This window comes from Antedon mediterranea, chromosome 6 (genome assembly GCF_964355755.1).
Source record: "Antedon mediterranea chromosome 6, ecAntMedi1.1, whole genome shotgun sequence".
NCBI lineage: Eukaryota > Metazoa > Echinodermata > Crinoidea > Comatulida > Antedonidae > Antedon > Antedon mediterranea.
In genome coordinates, this window is record NC_092675.1 from 15,776,488 (window position 1) to 15,798,677 (window position 22,190).

The following is a 22,190-nucleotide window of genomic DNA, read 5'->3' on the forward strand; positions in this document are numbered from 1 at the left end:
ATTATCCGTGAATGGGCTACTGCGCATGCTACATGAAAGGTGCTAAATTCTTTATATGCGTGCCATTGTGCGCGTCGCGAAGCGGTAACGTCTTTTATATTTGACGCTTTAGTGTAAGTGGCTGTACCGCCGGTCGGTGGCTTTGTGGTAGCGTTCTATTGTTTCGGGTTAGTTGTTAGCCATTTTCAATCTATTAGCAAATCTCCTTTAAAGATCGTGCCCCTAACCAAATTCGTCATCATTCCAGTCTGCTTTAGCAAGGAGTAACAGCTTAAACACAACTTGTCCGTCGAGTACAATTTTTCGTTGCATCTTAATAATTTACTGATTTTAATTTTACTTGGATATACACTTTCATTTGTTTTTAATATATCTTGGATATTCTTTGAAATATGGATATCAGCCAGTTAATGTTCTTACTTGGATTTTTATTTATTCGTACTACATCTGGATGGTAGGTTGTTATTTTAATTTATTATTTTCTTTCATTGAAGTTAATTTGTTTCTATGATTTGTGTTATTATTTATAATTATTTATTTAAACGTTAGTTTGTTATTTTTTATTATGTATAATTATTATTAATAATTATATTCGCTATTTTAATAGTACGATACTCGTATCACGCTATGTTTTACAATGTGTATTCTAAGCGAATTGATATCATTTGCCGATGTATTTACAAATGATACTAATGTTATTTTTCATATTGATTTTAGTTTTATTTTGGTTCCTTTTATGTAGAATGTTTTACATTGCTAAACCACCTACACCTTAACTTCGCCCTGTTACTGTACATATTTTTATGTACACTTACCTTTTATAAACTTTTACTTAATACATTTGCTTTTCTTTCTTAGGATGAGTAATTTGCTGATGACTGGACCTAAGGTATGTTTTTTTAAATCAATGTAGTTATAAATTACCATAAAATGGATTCGACAGATCAACAACTATCCATTTATGTTTCATGTCCTTCCATCGAATGAATTAACTATTTTATTTTTCCCAAAATTTACAGTAGCTCACATCAACGCACTCATGTAGATCTCCTGTTTTTCTCAAATAATTTTACTCTACCATCTGAGCTGCTCAGAAAAGTAAAATTAATACTGTATTCATTTTACCATTATTTAAATCTTTGTTTTCTTTTTTTCCCTTCATTCCAGGCGCTTCTCACCTACTACCCAAGTGTGGCAGCCGGTGCGACAAATGCGTTACATGAGTGCCAACACCAATTCAAATGGGATAAATGGAACTGCCCAGAAAGCTCAATCGTCTCCTTTGGTCGTAACGAACTTCCACGTAAGTTATTTCATGTTTAGTTATTCTTAGCATAAAATAGTTAATATTGTTCATTTTTTTATCCTTCATGACTTGAAAAATGCTTAATTTACATGTAAACAAAATGTATGTAATTTGTATACCGCAATTGATTTAACGCATCTGTTTTAATTTTATCTATCTATTTATATTTTAATCTTACAGTATATGCTTGTAAAATGCATGAATTCCCTTCTGTTCCATTGCCGTCTGTTAACTCGGTTTTTTTTCACCGTTTAGTATCTATAATTTATGTTATAAGCAAGTAAAACTTTTACTTAATACATTTGCAAATATGTAATGTAGTCTTCCAATAATTAACACACATTTCTTTATATCTTTACAGCAAATAGGGAAACTTCGTTCGTACATGCAATTAGTTCAGCGAGTGTTCTACATACTTTAACCAGAAACTGTACTCTCGGAGAGTTTGAGAAGTGTGGTTGTGATGACAGTTATCTTGGCAAAAAGGGTAAGATCAGAATCAACTACTTTATAATTATAGTTCTATTATACAATTCAACCATTTTAAACATTTTAATATGTATAGAAAATACTTTGTTTATATTTATTTTCAGTTATGGAATTTAATACAATTCATTAATTTAAAAAATGTTTTAAATTTGTATAGAAACCAATTTGTGTTCATGTCCGTGAAATTTGTTAATTATCTTTGGTGATTATTTTTGTTGATTGATTGGTGATTACCTACTTAATTTGTAATACATTTTTTATTATTACTTCTTATGTGATTTTATTTTGTGTTTCAAAGGCAAGTTACTCTAATTTCCTTGTGTTTTAATGTAGGCAATGGTCTCACACACAATCCTTTCCCTCATTTAATTATATTTATATGTACTTTAACCGATTTCTTTCTCTTTTTCAAAATAGGTGGTGAAGAATGGACATGGGGTGGTTGTAGTGACAACGTTGATTTTGGTGATCGCATATCTCAACAGTTTGTCGATGCACTTGAGACTGGTAGTGACGCTAGAGCTGCGATGAACCTTCACAACAATGAAGCCGGTAGAAAGGTCAGCATTATTTTCATTCCTAACTTTAATTTTAGGGCAAATATCATTCAACTGTTTTAACTTTTAACTGTTTTATCATTTTAGAAAAACTTGATTTAAAACAAACTGTTAAAAATCTTTACTGTCTGCACCAATAGTGGTGTCAACACTCCCACCTCCAATACCCCAAACAATTATTTTGTATTATTTTGATTTCCTTCACTTTAATTTTAGGGCAAATATCATTTCAACTGTTAGTTAGTTTTAGAAAAAGGTTAAAATTGAATGTAATATTATTATATCACAGTGTCCTTACTGTCTGCCTGCACCTCCCTCTCCCACCTCCAATTGTTTTTTGTAATTCTTCATTGTTCATCGAAAGGAGACTGATTCCCTGCATTAAAATAATTATTGTTTTTATATTAACTAAATATGTTTCTTTTCTAGGCTGTTCACCAAACCATGACCCGAGCCTGTAAATGTCACGGCGTATCTGGAAGCTGTTCGATCCAGACTTGTTGGAAGCAGTTGGCCGAGTTCCGCAGCGTTGGTTCACTACTCAAAAAGAAATTCGAAAATGCCGTCCGTGCAGATTTTGTCAGCGAAGTCTCGAACGAAGGAACAATGGTCGACCCTGTGTTCATCGGTGTTACCAAGCGAGATTTAGTCTTCCTTGACAGATCACCTAACTACTGTTTGGCTAACGTGACTGCAGGAATCGGCGGTACAGAAGGCAGAGAATGCACAAGAAGCGACGACAACAAATGGGAAAAGAAGAGTTGTAAGAGAATTTGTTCCAGCTGTGGCCTGAACGTGAAGAAGACGAAAGTTATTCGTAAAACAAGTTGTAACTGTAGCTTTCAATGGTGTTGCAATGTTAAATGTGACGAATGTATTGAAGAAGTTACTATTCTCACTTGCTCTCGTAGTTAAATAAAAATAAGTGTTAGGCCAAACTTTATAACTCATAGTATCTAAAGAATATGTTTTATGTAAATAAATGTAACTTTTTGTTATACCAGCTATGGATTAAAAACAATGTTATTGTTTGTGAACTTGTATAGTTTAAGCAACAATAAGTAAAGGAACTTAACATTGAGTAAGATATAGTTTGGTATAAGCTTAATATTTATATCATGTATACTTTCATTGTAAATTATTAAAGTTTTATTTAGAAATGCATAACTGCATCCTCGTTTTCATTTATTTTCTTTGTATTCATAAAACCCCAATTTGATGATGACAGGATTCTTGGTACAGTGTTACATTCATATGCATCATATGTCACTCCTGTATCATAAACCTAGCCATGACATAATACAGTCATCACATGTGATACATATGTGATACTGGATATATAAAGCCATACGTGGCGGTAGACATACAGTACACAACATCGGGTGCTAGTGATGTATTGGCCTTCTCTATCCAAAAATATATAGGCCTAATATGTACGAATTAATACCACAGACTGTTAAATTATGGACGCGTAGGTCTATACAGATTAAAATGACAAACGCAGGTGGCGCTGTATATGATAATTATAAACTAATTACTTACACAAGATCTATTTTAGAAACTTACGTAATACCAGGGAAGAGTGAAATTAAGTTTCCTTGTAATACTTTATTTAACGGTGAAGACATCTGTCGGAATGAGAAAAAGGTCCCTATTAAGATTCGAACCCAGAATGCTTGATATGCTCCTCCAATAATTAAACTGGGGTGTCATGGAATAACATGGGAGATCAAAGTTTACATATTCTTAAGGTTAGCCACCGGCTATGAACAATGTTCGGTCATGGTTACAACGTATATACACCTTCCGGGTCGGTTTCCTGAAAAGATAAAGCTATTTAAATACTGTAACCCCATAGAGGTATAAAAAGACTTTGTATGTTTAAATGTTTTGGTTTTGAATAAGTGGAGATAAAAATGTTCATCAGAAAAATATATAGTTTTGTAAGTGTATTGCTTTTGCGTCTGCTGCTTAACACTTGTCAAACAGCCGCTCAATGTACCGGGTAAGAACATCTTTCATTTATATCTCCACTGTGTACTGATTCAGGAAGCCTATTGTTGAACTGACACAGTGTATTTCTTGTCAGATGGTAACTTTCTTATTATGAAACGTTGTATGGACAATAGGTGGGCCACATTATAGCTCAAAATCTCAATGTCCAACAGAATTTGAATTGAAATTGTATTATAGATAGGCCTACAGTGGTACTTAACTTTAATGGTTTCTTTAACGTCAAATGACCATTCTATTTTAAGTCGCTTGTATGGACCAGGCCTAGCAGTAGTCCTATACTGTTATCAAACTCAGTTCATGAACTCTCAAACGAAGGAAACTCGGGTAATTTTACTTTTTATGCCTACAAAAAAAAATTTCTTACTGAAATTATAGGCCTATTTAGTTGTTTTTGAGTACCACTAAACACAACAATAGCCAATGCTCCATTACTTACTCCGGTTCGGTTTTAATTTACTCATTTTATAAAATATATTAGGCCTAAACTAGTTATTTTTTTAATCATAATATAAAGGAAAATCTCCTTATATATAATAAAGTGTTTGTTTTACCTCTTAAATATATTGTATATATTAATTGTATTATAATATAATAAGATGTCTTTCGGGTATGAAGCGTCTCACACAGAGCCAAAATAATATCTTGTACCTGCACTGTGTATGGACTCTAACCTTACGGTTTCATTAAACACATCATTCGATGCTATCCATTCTAAACTTCTTATTTTCAAACGTTTGCATTCCTCTCATTCTTCTCATCCATTTTCTCTTGGTGACAAGGGAGGGTATTTTATATGCCTCCCCTGAGTTTATAGCCTCTCTACCCGAACTCTAACAGAATAGAATAATGACTACTGTCATAACTACGTTTTTAATCAATTTGTATCATCTTTTTATTGTCATTTATATATTTTAATTAATTGTACTTTAAAAAATGTAAATGAAGGAAAATGTGGATTTCAACATCGAAATCAATCATCTTATGTATATACAATGTAAACTATATTAATTTATGGTACCTGATTTTAACAATGTATCATATAAATTAGCGAAAAAACAATATGTTTAAAACTAATATTTAAATGTACACACATGTATAAATAGTTGTTGTTATACTTATAACAGAGAATAATAAAAGTGGGGCGAAGCCACACAAGACAAAAAAAATATAAATGATAACATTTTCAAACGGTTTCTGGTAATGATTACGTTTCTAGTTAATAGTTAAGTTTCTAGTTAGAAATAGTTAAATTTCTATAGTTACTAGTTAAGTTTCTAGTTAACGGTAAAGTTTTTAGTTAATGATTAAGTTTCTAAGCCCAATTTAGTTATTCCTTAGTTTTGTCCAATTTATTAATAACAAATATTAGTAATATTGCCATCACTTCAAAATAGATTTAAATTACATTTTTACGTATTTCTAAATGTTGATAACAACGGTTGCTCGTTTATGAATAATAAAAAGGGAATTTCGTGTTCACGAAGCACGCGTCACTTACTCCCCGCAGATGTCGATTACGTGCATTAAAGGTCCCTGTTACAACAGTTAATGTAGAAAACACCAGCTAATGTCGAAACAACCGTTAATTTAGAAACAATCCACCGCTTATGTAGTAAAATCTCCAGCTTATGTAGAAACACCAACAGCTTATGTAGTAAATAAAAATCAACACCCGCTAATGTAGAAACTGTCAACAGCTTATGTTGTAACGAAAATTGCCTCCCAGCTTATGTAGTTACTATCGCCAGCAAATGTAGAAAATGTTATATATTTTACAAAAATGTCTAAATCATGTGCAAATGCATCGATCTTTACTTAGCTATCAGTCTTTCTACCTCTTGAAAGCAACCAACTTTATAAAACGACCACACATCGTAAGCAACCATCTCTGTTAAGGGACCGCTTCTCATAATCGACCACCTCTCGTAAAGGATCACCTCCTCTCATAAGGGACCACTTCTCATAATCGTCCATCTCTCGTAAGCGACCACCTCTCTTAACGACTACACCTCTCGTAAGTGACCACCTCTTTTAAGGGACCACGACATCTTTCTCTCTATTAAAGGACCGCTTCTCATAATCGTCAGTGACGACTCTTTTAATTAAGGACCACCTCTCTTAACGACCCCACCTTTCGTAAATGACGACCTCTTTTAAAGGACCACCGCCTCTATTAAAGGACTGTTTCTCATAATCGCCCATCGCCCATCTTATCATTGAACACCTCTCGTATGCGGCCAGCTTAACGACCACACCACTCGTCAACAGCCTAACTTACCCAAAAAAATATTCATTGTAGAATTTAGAACAAATTAATTCCCTAAAGAACAAAGTGTATTTAATCCTTGTACCCTTTTCATCATAAAACAATTAATCAATGACAGTTTCGAGCAGAAATCAGCCAGAATCAACCTTAAGAAGTAGGCCTACCTGCTGGAACAATAGGATTTATAGATAAGCACACAAATAGGGTGGTCATTTAAAAGAGGTGGTCACTTACGAGAGGTGTGGTCGTTAAGAGAGATAGTCGTTTACCAGAGGAGGTCGATTATGAAAAGCGGGAGAGGAAGTGATCACTTCCGAGAGGTGGTCGATTATGATAAATGGTCCCTTAAAAGATAGATGGTCGTTTACCAGAGGAGGTCGATTATGAAAAGCGGTTCCTTAAGAGAGGAAGTGATCACTTCCGAGAGGTGGTCGATTATGATAAATGGTCCCTTAAAAGATAGATGGTCGTTTTCTACATTAGCGGTTGTAACAGTCCCTGTGATTATCTATATATAGTGTGCGCAATAAATATAGAATAAAGCCAAACAAAAAGAAGCTGAATTCCTAACCACTTGGAAATACATGTAGTGGTTATTACTGTATCTTTTGTATCTTTTTTTATGATTAAGAGAATTAGTTATAACAAAACATACCAAATGTATGCTAAATTTAAAAAGTCGCTCACTAGTTAGGCCTACCTTATCGATCGGTCGATAAACCGAATATTCAGTTAAAGTGAATTACATTGAGCCTATCATGGTTAACATGATTAATATACCATTTTAAATTGTTTTATAGTAATTTGTCATGTATGGAAGACGAATATTCATCATGCCGCATAATATACAAGGATGAAGATGGGAACTACAAGTATAAAACACTGACAAATGATAATCAATCAGGTAATAGTTAGATGATACCATAATCAATATCAACGATGAGTTATATACGGTACGATATCAACAACTTTATAGTTAATCTTCTTCGCCTTTGCAAAATATAATGTATTGTTAGCGTCATTGACAGATGATAGAGGAATTTAACTAAAGCTGCCAAAGTAGGCTACGTTTGGTGCAAACATTAACCTTTCCAATTGCATGTTATGCATGTGAAACCTGGATAAGGACTACCTCAAGCTGCTTTTTAAAAGATCAATGCATTTTAGGTATGGTGTTGGCGAAAAATGCCACACATCACATGAAAAGTACCAATGTCACTACATTACAAGAAGTAAATGCAAATAACAATGTGCTGAACAAAATAAACTCAATAACACTATCATACTTTGGACATATTGGTAGAAGAGAGGCCACATCTCCAGAAAAGACACTTTCACAAAATTGAAGGTGCACGGAGACCACGACAACCAAAGTCAAATGGTTTGATAAAAAAAAAATTGTAATTGGACAATCTACACATATAATAAATCAACTTACTGAAGTTACTTGAAATCCATCATTGTAGTCACCAGCCGTCAGACATGACGGAATCGAATGAATAAATTAGCGTCATAAACATCATCCCGCCAAATAAAGACATCTTACTAGATATCTTTCTAAAATCTATTTGTATCAACATTTTCCTACAGAGTTGGACGTATGCTACATATTGTTTTTCAAAGAAGAAACTTCGCAAACATGTTTAGAGACTGCTGAAGAGTGTGACATCAGAGGGGGAACAATCGTATCCTTGGATAGAAATGAATACAGAGAAATAAAGGACACCGTGTTAGACATACTAAGTGTTAATACTGAAAGCCGGTTTAATGCTATCAACAAAGTAAATGGAAAAGAACATTGTGTCCACGTATCAATACTAGACAAAATTTTGTTTAATGATGATAATTTTTATAATAAGTCGGATAATGAAAGCAGTGATGTTAATTCTATTATGTGTCAACAAGGTAATATTTGGATTCTGTGATACTGACATTTCTGCGCAATCTGCTGATATAAGTTTCCTTATAAGATCCCCTCTGATGTTTTTTTTCTTACGTGGGTTCATCTCACTTTTATTTCCATATACAGTACTCTTAGCATTCTTATGTAGTATATTTCTTTACAAGTTTTTCCATTGACTTTGTGTTTTAAAAATATTTTTACATTTATATTTTAGCTTTTATTTAATTAATTAACATATATACTTTATTAGTAAAACTGTTTTTTTGAATTAACACATTTTTGAAAATTATCTTCTGATATTAGTACAAAGCAAACACCAACTTCCCAACCATACTACTTGGGCTGAGTCCCTTGTGTTCTATATATATTATATACATTATGCACTTGCATTGATGAAGGGCTAGTGTTGCCCGAAAACTCTGCTAACTTTTCTGGCTGTTTTACTTTATCGTTTTGATTTAGCATTTCGCTTTTTTTTGTATCTCCATTGAAATCCAGCCACTGATACCCACATCATTGTCATTTTTCAGTAATTTGCCATGCTGTCGGTATCAGTGGCTGGATCTCAATGGAGATACAACAAAAATTAAAAAAATATGCATTTAGGCTATAAATTGTTTTTCCTTTTAGTCATCAGTCAACCTACAACAACATTTGAATCACCAACTTCAGATGATTACACAGTAGAGATAACTGCGTCGTCGAGCAAAAAGGTAACTGCGTCTTCGTCGAGAAGGGTGACGTCGTCTTCCCTAGAAAAGAACCAGCAGGCAGACATTGAAGTGGAGACGATAAGCACCTCTACAATAATTATTATCGTCGTAGCTGCAGTTGTCGTTATGTTAGCACTTATCATCTTCATTATCATACTGAGAAACAAGAGAAAGAAATATGTTAACCAAAGGTAATCTTTTAATAAAACTTTGTTTATTATTATAATGTATTTAGGCCTACCTTTACAATAAAATGATTTATAACGGGAGTTAAAAACAGTTTTGTCCATATTATACAAAATATAAACATAAATGCATCCAATGTGTTTATTGAGGAACTTTTAAAATTTATTACTTTTAATGCATTAGTATAGGTTTTGTTTACATGATTTATATTAAATAATAGTTTTAAAAAATATAATTGATGTATACTTTTTTGTTTAAAGGGCACGCTCAAATATAGTGATGGTTCAAAACGAAAGTACGTATATATTTGTATTTTTAGCAGATTCTAGTAGCTATGTGGCTGAATTTGTAATCGATGCTTCCCATTTTTTCTCTGTAAAACTATAACCGGTTTTAATTTACAATTGTAGGTTATTCAAATGTTGATGTCAGTAACGAAACAAACGATATTGGTATAAATGATGACGCTTACAGTGTACTAAACCACGGCATACCAACGGCTGATGACGATGATTACGCGTATATGGCAGACTCAATACGGGTTAGAATAAATGTGGACTATGAACACATGGATGACAGAAGCCATGACCAGCCAAGCATCGAGGTCTTGGATACGTATGCTTACATCGGAACCGATATAATTGAAGATAGGTACACAGATGTCTATGCTGGAGACTATGATAAACTTGATCGGACACACCAAGTAGTGACAACAAATTATAAAAATACATACAGCACACTTGAAAAGGATAAAGAACATTATGACACATTTCAACGGGTTAAGGACACGAAAATGAATATGCCATCATTTGATAATCAATATGGAAAACTTGAGCATTGATGTTTCTTTTCTTTTTTAATTTCTTTCCCTTTATCTATTTTATCAAAAACAAACATTAAAATATTCGTTGAGTAAGAACTTTTAAATGACTAATTTTGATTTAATTTCTGCATTGGGCTATATATCCATATTCATATTTTTGTTTAGAGTCTCGTTTCTGTAGCATATAATAGTTGTATAATAAAATTGACCAATGAGTATGAAGTTACTTCTAATGTGTAAACGTATATTCCCAGAACATTGTTCATGCATTCGAAAGCTACCCGAGCAATTTCGATCCTTTTCAATATCTCCTTCTCAAATGTACCATCTTCTGCTGTGAGGATGTGACTCAGGTAGATACTTTCTTTGGAAGGTTCAAACAGATATATTGATATAGTAAATGTCACTAATAAAATAAAAGTAAATAATGTAAAATAATTATCTCTAAATGCTATTGTAATAAACGTCCATAGGCTTAATAGTCCGGTGGCAGGAGGGGGGGAATCACCACCCAAAAGGGGACAAATTGCCATCCAACTTTTCTAGACTAGAATTTTCCGTAGATTACGAATATGGAAGGTAATCGATCAGGATAGGAAGCGTTTTCGAGATATAGGGGGTCAAAGTTCAAAATTGACCAATTACAACAATGTATTATGTATATGTATTATAACAAATTTATTGAAGCACAATTTGGTCTTTTATTACATTTTTATGATTATAAGTGTCTATTCAATCACCTTATGAAAAAAAAATCCTTTGTGATTAAGGGTCAAATGTCAATATTGACCAATCATAGAACGTACCTATAAAACCAAATAAAAACAAATATTTAATAAAAATTTGATGTTTTCTCATCCTATTAATCAATCATACGCAATGTAAAAGAGCGAATACATCATTTCATCAGTTGACATAAGGTCAATTTCATCAGTTGACATAAGGTCAAAGGTCAACATTTTAATACGCGTATTAGTTAACAAATAAATGCAACGTTGTCCAAACTATGATATTGATGGTTTTACAAGTAATCAAATTATTTGATTAGTAAAGTTATGTTATTTCATTATAATACTGTATTTAATCAAATCAGACTTCGATCAGGATAGGAAGCGAATAGGAAGAGATAAGGGTCAAAGTTTAAAATTGACCAATTATAACAATGTATTATATACATATGTATTATAACCAATTTATTAAAGTTCAATTTGGTCTTTTAATACATTTGTATGGTTATAGGTATTGTATGGTGTTATTCAGTCGCCTTATAAAACAAATACTTTGCAATTAAAGGTCAAATGTCAATATTGACCAATCACACAATTTGCATTTAAAACCAAATAAAAACTAACATTTAAGACAAAATGTTATGTTTTATCATTCTGTTAAGACATCTATCAATCATACACAATCAAAAGAGCACATTTATCATTACACAAGTTGACATTGGTCAAAGGTCAACATGTGAATAAATGATATAGGCCTACTAAATAATGCAAAGTTATTCAAACTATGAGATCGATGTTCATAAATGTAATCACGTTATTTGATCAGTGAAGTTATGGTATTTTTATATTTTTTCTAGTGCGCATTATTTTAAATATATTAATATAATACTGTAAAATAAATAATAAAATTAATATTATGACGATTAAAATGTTATGATGTTAAAATGTTGCGCTGACCTTCAATGATTTGCCACTATACAGTTGCATTTATTAGGGCTACAATATTCGTTTTTGGAAAATAAACTACTATTCATCAGAACCAGAGAATACCAATTCGTACAGGATAAGGCATAGGCAGATCCAGGTGGCCAAACTCAATCCACAACTCACTACACTGACAGACCACAATTTTTATATAGTTTGGCCCATACAGGAAAGAGTTTCCTGTATACAAAGGATTCTAAATAACCTATATGGATTTGCCCGAATGAACCCTCTAAGGACCCTTTTGGGATCTCTATGTGGTGTGCTACATAAGGCCCTGTATTAGAAATTAGTATGGGGTAAATAGTTCATAGATGAACTATGGAATAAAACTAAATGTGCACCCTCAATCTTTAAATAACATTTATGGATTTGCCCAAATGAACCCAAGGGCCGGTCGTTCTCCATGGATGGACATTAAGCCCCATAATGGAAATATAAGGGGTGACACTGTGAGTTCATATAGACAGGCGCGGCCCATGAATTAAGCTGCCTGCGCACTCTCGATCCTTAAGAAAAATTTATGGATTTGCCCAAATTAATCCAAGGGTCGGTCCTCCATGGACATTAAGCCCCATAATGGAAATATAATGAGTGACACTTTGGGTTTATATAGACAGGCAGAACCATGGAATAAAGCTGCCTGTGCACTCTCGATCCTTAAGGAACACTTATGGATTTGCCCAAATTAACCCAAGGGCCGGTCCTCCATGGACATTAAGCCCCATAATAGAAATATAATGGGTGACACTGTGGGTTTATATAGACAGGCACATGGAATAAAGCTGCCTGTGCACTCTCGATCCTTAAGGAACACTTATGGATTTACCCAAATTAACCCCCAAAGGCCGGTCCTCCATGGATGGACATTAAGCCCCATAATGGACATATAAGGGGTGACACTGTGGGTTCATAATAGACAGGCGGGGCCCATGGAATAAAGCTGCCTTGCACTCTCGATCCTTAAGGAACACTTATGGATTTGCCCAAATTAACCCAAGGGCCGGTCATCCATGGACATTAAGCCTCATAATGGAAATATAAGGGGTGACAATGTGGGTTTATATAGACAGGCACATGGAATAAAGCTGCCTGTGCACTCTCGATCCTTAAGGAACCGATTTGGATTTTGCCTAAAATGAAACAACAGCAGGTCATCTATTTAGACCCTTCTGTGGTTCTCTACTACTGTATGTTCAGTTCTACATTTGGCTCTTGTGTTGGATCAATGCATTTGGCTACATAAGTTACTGTGTTAGAAATATATCGGGTAACTAAAACTGTAGGTTCCAATATTAAGCCATGGGAAAAGCCTGTCTGTGCACCCTCAATCCTTTTAAAAAGAACCCATATGGATTTGCCAAAATGAACCAAGGGTAACTTCTGAATTCTCTATGAGCCGTACATTCCGTTTATTGGAGATAGCCTACATGGATACCTGATTGAAATTGCTCAAAAGAAAGACATTGTACTGTATAGTAATAGTATTATTCCCCTTCCACACCTCTTTGAATTAAATCCGCCCTGATAGGCTCTTATGTACAGGATTTCAAGGCAATAATCACACTTGTATTTTTCAAACAGTATAATCTATTAGATTGAATAAAAATATCTATTATAAACAATTTGCCGTTAGAAATCTCTATGCCATGTCGTTATTTAGATGAGAAAAACAGGTCAAATGTTAAAATTACAGAAAAATAGGTGTTTCAGTCACTTTTTGAAAAAAATGTTGCATTATGGCAAGTATAAACATATATATTGTGAACAATTTGACACCAAAATTCGCTTTTTACGACAAATATTTATTAATTTATGTTTTTATAACCTTATTCAATTATGTCAAAGGTTAATAACCACACTTCCGGTCATTTTCAAGCAATATCATCTGTTATACTGAATATAAATGTATATCTTGGGAACAATTTGCTCCTATTTTTAATTCTCTCCGACCTGCCGTTACTTAGATATAGCAAAAAGAGGTCAAAGGTCAAAATTGCTAACAATGGGGTTTCCGGTCAATTTTTCAAAGAAAGTTCTGTTAGAGCTAATATAAACATATACATTGTGAACAATTTGACACCAAAATTATCTCACTACGTCCAGAATTTCCAGAGATATAGCATGTTTTTATATTGGTCAATTTTGAACTTTGACCCCTTATATCTCGAAAACGCTTCCTATCCTGATCGATTACCTTCCATATTCGTAATCTACGGAAAATTCTGGTCTAGAAAAGTTGGATGGCAATTTGTCCCCTTTCGGGTGGTGATGTCCCCCCTCCTGACACCGGACTATAAGTAAAGTTATAGTGACAGTCTGGTGGTAGTGTCTACTTATTTAGCATTATTACTATAAGCACAATTGTATTAAATGCAGATTTACTGCGATTATAAATAATACATTTGACATTTAATAAACTAAACTATTAGCCCTACAGAAGTAATGCCTAGATATAAATAGCTATGTAATCTTAATTGCTGTGGTGCTGTTGAACACTAATCAATCAAGGTACCAGAAGCATTATTGTTTGTTTGTTTGTTTGTTGTTATTTTGGTGGTACACACCAAAGATAGCCAACTAAATCCGTAGACTTGTTTTGGGTGCGCTCCTTCTGGTGGTGAATTGGGCAGTACACATGGAGATAATCCCTATCTTTGTTTCGAAGAGTATACTGCGTTCATATTGCACATGTGACTAACTAGCTTAACGTTTTATCCGAAAGAAGTAGAAGGTGCGCTATCTACATTTAGACATATTCTAACTAGCAAGTTGGCACAAACGGAGAGCGGCAGTGGGATTCGAACTGTGGACCAAAGAAAACCTATGGCATGTCACGGTTCAGTGACTACCACCAGTTTAGTCGACTGTTAATTTAAACAATAAATTAAACAATGTTAATTTTTCATCCATTTTAATTACAGTGGATTTTCCTTTATGACAGCAGACAACTGTTTCCTCATCCTACATCAAGATAAAAACTACTTTTATAAAGAAACCAACGATGATTGTTCAGGTAATTTACTAATCTTCCCCACCCACCATAAATTATCACCATCAACACACCCCCATTTTATCCTCTCATCATCATCGATCATCATTGTCATAATCATTCTAAATATTATCCCATTTTCTCTTCCCACCAAATCACTATCAATTCATATCAGCCACAGCATCAACTTCTTCTTTACTCATTCAAAATCAGAATTATCCTGTTATCAATCATACGCCTACACTTTAATATTCATTTTAATTATTTACCATCATCAGTATCATCGAAAATAGGTTAATTTCTAGTATATCACCACAGTTTCCTAATGCCTGTAAATTCAATATTATAGGCTTACATTTATCAACATTTCCTTTCACATTTAAGCGCATGCTGTTTATTTTCTTTAAAAACCGAAAAAGAAGAATCGTGTCTTCAGACTGATAAAGAATGCGCCCGCCGAGGAGAGAAGATCGCTTCTATAGACGGTGACAATTACAATGGAATAAAGAACATGGTGTTAAAACAATTTAGTATTGCAATCCTCAACGAGCACGTTTAATGCTATTATGGGCGGACAGGAAGAGGAGAAGTGTATTCATGTATCAATACGTACAAGATGGCTATACATGGAATGATGCTACTGTAACGAAAATTGGTGAGCATGATGAATATCCTGTTAATTCCTTTCTGTGTGAACAAGGTGAGAATTAAAAAGCAGTAGTTTAAGATGTTTAGGATCGGTGATGAATTAAATAATATTAAGAAAGTTTTGTAAACTTAATTCAGTATACTCGTAAAATAAATGCTTTACTGAATTAAGCATTGACAACATTGGTTTTTAAAATTAAGACTTCCATTGATTTGATGAAAAATAAATTATTGTTATCAAAGACGGCATACATGGTTATCCATAGTTCTAGAGTGAAATCCTGTTGCAGTTTAATCTTTAACTGTAGGTTATAGAGGCCTATTGTAATAATGTTTTCTATTCAATACATCTTAAGCAAAACGACAGGTGACATGAGAAACAAAACCTCACCAAAAAGACTAACAGTAGGCCTAAAGTATAAATATAAATGCGCCAGGAGATAATGTTTTGCCCTCTCTGACCATGGATTGCTCTCAATTATGCATGCCTACTATTAACAGATTGTGTCAGTATAGGGTACATATTTCATATTTTGTATTAATATTAAGTACTGTTTCTTCTTTAGTTATCGACGGACCACCTAAAACAGCGCTGCCATCATCAACAACTTTAGAGGAAAACCAGGAAGACAGTGAAGTGGAGAAGATAAGCACTTCAACAGTAATCATTATCGTCGTAGCAGTCATCATTATTTTAGCATTGGCCTCTGTTTACTGCCTTTTTATTTAAAAATAAGCAGACAAAAAGGTAATGCAGTATATTTAAACATAAAAAACATAGAGCTAACTTATTGATCTGTGATTTGATAAGTACTGTACTGTATAATCGTGAATGGTGATATACGCGCCCAACGTTTCAATGGTCAAATTATCCATTTATTTTTCTTTTTTTTTTTATTGGTAAAGGACCCGGTAAAGGACACGAGCACAGATAGCGACCATTAGAACCAGCTGTAAGTAAAATGTTTTTTACACGTTTTATTTTGTATTTGCTGTAAGTTTCGCATCAGAAGCAGTGATCATAGCCTATAAATGTCCTATTAAATCAAAAACTGCTGCACTATATTTTTTTACCAGCAAGTGGGTTTGACTGAAAATTAAAATCGATGTCGCCTCGTAGTTTTAAATTGTTTTATTCTCTATAGGTCATTTGACTCCTAATGCTTTTAACAAACCAAGCAAATCAAACGATAACTATTACAGAACAATAAATGTCGCCTATAGTGAAATGATAGAGCCTGAGTGTGTGACTTCACATGATAATACTGTAATAGCAGAAGGCATGTCGAGCAAAATGTTGAAGTTATGGGTAATCAGACATATATGAACGTCGTATTATTAATGGATAATCAAAATACTCATAAAATACCTATCTTGTCTTCTTTATACCGGTCATAAGCATGGCCGAATGAAAGGAGAAAGGGTGATGAGGGAGTAAATTTGTAAAATCAAGGTACATGAGCATGGTAACAATTTAAAAGCGCCAAGACAGCTGTTACAGACTCGTATCAGATGACTGTCAATAGTCAGTTATGATTTACAATGAGACACCTGCAAAATCTGGAAGGTTCATAATTATATAAAAATTAATGTTTCCAAGAATCTTGATAGCATTTCTCCTCCTGTAAAAATAGATGGTATATGAGAAATGTGTAGCTGAGTTAATTCAGAATAGACAACTTTTATTAAGAAGCCGCTGCAGACATTTTTAGCTTACTTGATAAACTTGCCACATTAGTTTCATATTTCTACTGTTACTTCAATTAACACTTATCTTTAGATAGACTTGTTTCAATGTATGTAGATTTAACGAAAGATTAAGAATAATGAAATAAAAGATTCGCCAGAAACTTTGTCTATACTGTGTTTTAATGTTCTTTTGTCTATTTATAAATACTTGAAAATACTTGCTTTAACCAATTTGATGGTAGGCCTAGATACAGTACTACTTTTTTTTTAAAGTAAGTAAAATACGAATATTTTGCTAACATAAAAAATCTGTATCATTTTGTCCGTATTTGAACTTTATCAAAACGAAAAAGAAAACAAAACTAATAAAGTAATACAATTAGAAAGAGAAAGTTTCAAGTGAAAATGACCTATTATGTATTGGCATTTCTGGTGAAAACCATCATTAATCACCAAGTAACGTCATCTTTTCAAATTCCGTATACTAATAAAAAAAACGAAAAACGTTTTTTTGAGGAGGCCTAGAGAATAAACAATGGCAGGTAGACTGGACAGTTTTTGGACACATTACACGTCGTTCGAACGTCTACCAGACGATGAAGATAACGAAATACCTACAGCTAACAAATGGTAAGTAACTGCAGTATTAGGCCTACAGTATATTAAGTTAAAAAAAGGTAACCATTTTAAAAGATGTAAAACATGATGAGCAAATGGCATGAGAAAGCAGACTATTGTAATTGCAATTACTTAATCGTATTATGAATGTTAACGAGGAACACCTAAACGCATTTTTAAATTATACTTTTTTAAATAATACTTTCTATGTTTCTAGGACATGTCAATTTATAACATGTTATGAATACCTCACAATTTCTTCCAAAACGTTTTCCAAGGGACCGTATTTTACGGATATGTTTACAAAATTAATATGACTTGATACTTATTCTATTTCTTTTTAGGTTTGAAATTAATTCATTCTTATGTGTTACTTATGGCTTTGCTGAATTCTTTCTTACGTTGACTGTAGTGTCATCAATAATTAAGGATGTTTTTGATAAATCGGATGAATGTGGAAGCATGTCAGTATGGGTTGGCTATAACTACGTTTCTGTCCTCTTTGTTTTGAGTTGTGCATTGATGATTGCAACGTTTGTATTGGATATATACTGCCGCCGAAATGGACAGGTTCAGCCCGTAACGAGTCAGTTGGAAGTCAATGCTTATGTTAAATGTAAATATCAAAATCAAGTTATTATCAAAATGAATATTATTTTTAAAATAAATTTAAACGCTTATAATATATTTAAAGAATAAGAATAGCATTCTAGTATTATCCGAATATTGTTATTATGTTTATAATTTTAGAAACATTTTTTTTTAGAGAACGACATCAATTGAGTGTTTGTCTTTACCATAATATTATTACAAACGTATCAATTTGACCATCTTTAACTATAGGGGCCTAAAGTTATTTCATAAAGTCAGCCAAAGCGCCTGATTGAAAGAAAGAATACAAACAGATACAATGGTGGTGCAATATTTGATACCTCTAAGGTTATATTATGAAATGCCCCAATGTTATCAAACTTTTCTAACACAAAAAAAAAACAAACAAAAAACAAAGTACAGTACTATTAATTTCTTCAGCAGATAATTTACTTTATTACATGTGTTATACTTTATCTACTCGTTATGAATCGTGGGCAATGACACTCTTTTGTGGAAGGATATAAACCCTTAGATTTACTACTACTACTGCTTTTTTATTTTCAGTTGGTTTATATATTTTTGCAGCAGTGGCCGTTGCTGTAAATCTATTGGTACTAAGTGAACATCCGGTGACGGTGAATTACCAGATCAATGCTACCTTGTTTATAATCATGCAGTCCATCTATCTAAAACGTTTCTCCAAAACCTGTTTTCAAAGATTTACGATTATCAACAGGTATTGAATATTTTTAAATACACCATCTGATTCTGTAGCTGTCACTAGATAACATTTAACTGACTATTGACAGTCATTTAGACTACATCTAGATTGGCTACCAATAGTCAGTTAGATATTTCTAGTGATCTCAGCTGCAGAATCAAGTGCAACCAATAATAATTATGACACGAGCAAATGTCGCCTATGCCTATTATGCATATTCATAAATTGTATCTCTTCGGCTTTATTTTCGTTAGTTTTTTCACGAATTCTTTAGAAAAGCGTGTAAAAAATTCAAAAATTGTTCCATCAGCCTAAAAAGTACAATTCATTCATAAATATATTATTGTAAACATAATAATATTTTTCTTATTTAGATTTGCAATCACACAGATTCTAGTGACAAACCTATCCCATTGGGTGCTTCTGATTTCATATGAAACATATGTTGACTACAAAGGAAACATTAGTAAGTTTTGATAAATGGATGAAAGTTATTGACTTAAGTTATGGTTTCCTTTTTCTAATAATATTTTATATATTTTGATATAACGCCATTTCTTTCCAATGCATGGATATCTATATAGACATTACATTTTATATATTTCTCGAACCTAGTGACACGGCTCGTAAGTAGATGACTGTCAATAGTCGGATAATATCTACCTAGAGACAACCGCAGAAAATATAGGCTACTATAGGAAAATATTGTTGTTTAAAATTAACTATAAGTGTTAATGTGGCGATCACAAACACATCAGTTAAAATGTCGCATTGTACATATATGATGAATATTTAATCAATTTTCAGAAAAAAAGTTATATTGACATTGATCCATACAACAAAATGCTTCTACTACTACTTTTTAGCAATATGTTTGTTAATACAAGCACTGGTTTCTTTCTATTTTAGCTGGCGGTGGCGAGAATTACGAGCAAGCCTTGCCGTACTTGATGGATTGTACCATTGAGTACTGCTTAATTGCTGCTGTTCTGCTTGCTAATATGTGGCATAATATTGGACTAGTTCCCAAAGAAGAAATTGAACTTTCCAGACCATGGAAATACAGTATCATGTCATCAATATACGGAATAGCGGCCGGTGTAGTGGTCGTTATAGCCGTTTCCGTGATTGGATCATTTCTTGTACAGATTCCATTAGGTGATGGTGCGCACAGAGATGGCAACGCGATTAAGACTTCGGTTTATCTCCGTATCATTCTGGCGACGGCTGCTGCTATGTGTTCAACGTTTTGCGCGTTCTGTTTACAATTCTCTTCAGTTGAAGAAAGCAAATCCAATCGTATGACTCAAGACACAATTCTTCTCTTTTGGTGCTGTGGGTTTCATGCATTGCTTAATATGTACAGCTTACTGGCCTCTTTGGTCTTTACCAACAAAAAATATCGAATCGCCGTATGGGATTCTATCATGTGTCTCATCGGAACACTTTCACAATCGACATTCGTCATATTCGGTCTTATAAGTAAATCGGTTAAACAAAATCGAAAAAGAATCGTTCAAAATATACTTATATTTTTGTCGATAACCAATTTGTCCCAATGGATGTTGAGCCATTACGAGTTAAGAATTGACGCATTGTTTTATCCGCTCGAACGGACAGTTTACGGTAACATGTCCTGGTACCTCCTTCATCACGTGACAGGCCCAATTGTTTCGTTTTACTATTTTCATTCAGCAACTTGTCTTTTTGAAATTTGGATAGCAGTATCCTTAATTATTTGATTGGTAGATTGAAAGATGCCGATTTTTCAAATCCGAAAAAATTGATAAAGTCTATTTGTTTACATATTGTTTTCTTAAGCGCTGTAGGCCCTATAGGCCTACACTATCAGACAAAAATATTCGTCATTTCACTATCATATATCTGGGCACATTAGGCCTACACTTTGTTGTCACACTAGTTTGATAGAGATTTACAGTTTCATTAAATCACTTTAAAATTAATCATCTTAAAACATATAAACTGAATAAGCCTGATTATTATCATATCAACATCTAAGTTCTGAGATGGTACCAAGCGTTTTAGTAAAAAAATACGTCATATCATACTAATATCAATGGTACTGTAAAAAATGTAAATGCAGTGACTTATTCCTATTGAAAGCGAAAGTTTATAAAGCTATCTACTGTAAATTATGAGTTTCAGAAGTTATACAATTACTTTTTGCTCAGTTAGAACTGTTTCTGTTTTAGTTTTCCTATGATTAATTACTTAAAATAGTTTTAACATAAAGGTGATTGATACCAATTGATAATTATCTGGAACTCGTTACATATTAAACGTTTAACAAGTATGGATATATATTTCGTAAACGCCATAGTTTCAAACACAACAAGCATTGCGCATGTATAAAATACTGTCGAAAAGAAACTAATTTGAACGTCATGGAAACGATTTCCTCATTTCTAAGGAGACACCAGCGTTTAGGTAAGTAGTTAGGCCTATAGTATAAAACATTTATAAAGCTACCACAATTACTATTTTTAAATAGTTTAAATATACAGTATTCTTACATTTTCTACATGCATAGGCTTATCCTATTGTATAAAATGAAACATTGCACAACTAATTTATACATTGAAAGATGTTTACCTCTAGGGCTGTAATGGGCTGTACTGTAATTGCAATAATAGTTTATTAATAAGATGGCAAATGTGTATAATGTATGCAAGAATTATATGGTAGAAAATATTTTTTAAATAAATAAACATTGTGTAGCATCCGCTGATCAGTTCGATTATTTATGAACTCGCATTTTGAATAAACATACCTTATATAAGAAAAACCAAAAAGGTGGGGGAAGTGTATGATTGCGTCAAGAAATGATAGTATATTACATTTCCTTGTTGGTGGTGCCTGTATAAATACGGTACCGTATATCGTACATCTTATATCATAATCTATATACTCTTTCAGCGCTACTAATAGATATTTAG

The 22,190-nt window shown here is 33.2% G+C and overlaps 3 protein-coding genes across 3 annotated transcripts; all 3 read left to right on the forward strand.

The window, feature by feature from the left end:
- Window positions 1–392: 392 nt before the first annotated feature.
- Window positions 393–3,267, forward strand: LOC140052439 (protein Wnt-8-like). The gene is made up of 6 exons (XM_072098051.1): window positions 393–454; window positions 859–889; window positions 1,168–1,304; window positions 1,666–1,793; window positions 2,213–2,355; window positions 2,782–3,267. Exons 1-6 carry the CDS (start codon window positions 393–395, stop codon window positions 3,265–3,267), a joined length of 987 nt encoding a protein of 328 aa, XP_071954152.1.
- A 953-nt stretch (window positions 3,268–4,220) lies between these two features.
- On the forward strand, window positions 4,221–11,537 carry LOC140051415 (uncharacterized). Its single transcript, XM_072096628.1, has 6 exons — window positions 4,221–4,357; window positions 7,435–7,538; window positions 8,225–8,539; window positions 9,168–9,441; window positions 9,697–9,731; window positions 9,847–11,537. The coding sequence occupies exons 1-6, from the start codon at window positions 4,269–4,271 to the stop codon at window positions 10,275–10,277; spliced, it is 1,248 nt and encodes a 415-aa protein (XP_071952729.1). The 5' UTR covers window positions 4,221–4,268; the 3' UTR covers window positions 10,278–11,537.
- A 7,586-nt stretch (window positions 11,538–19,123) lies between these two features.
- Window positions 19,124–21,390, forward strand: LOC140051962 (proton channel OtopLc-like). Its single transcript, XM_072097318.1, has 3 exons — window positions 19,124–19,248; window positions 19,608–19,699; window positions 20,143–21,390. The coding sequence occupies exons 1-3, from the start codon at window positions 19,184–19,186 to the stop codon at window positions 20,973–20,975; spliced, it is 990 nt and encodes a 329-aa protein (XP_071953419.1). The 5' UTR covers window positions 19,124–19,183; the 3' UTR covers window positions 20,976–21,390.
- The last annotated feature ends 800 nt before the right edge of the window (window positions 21,391–22,190 follow it).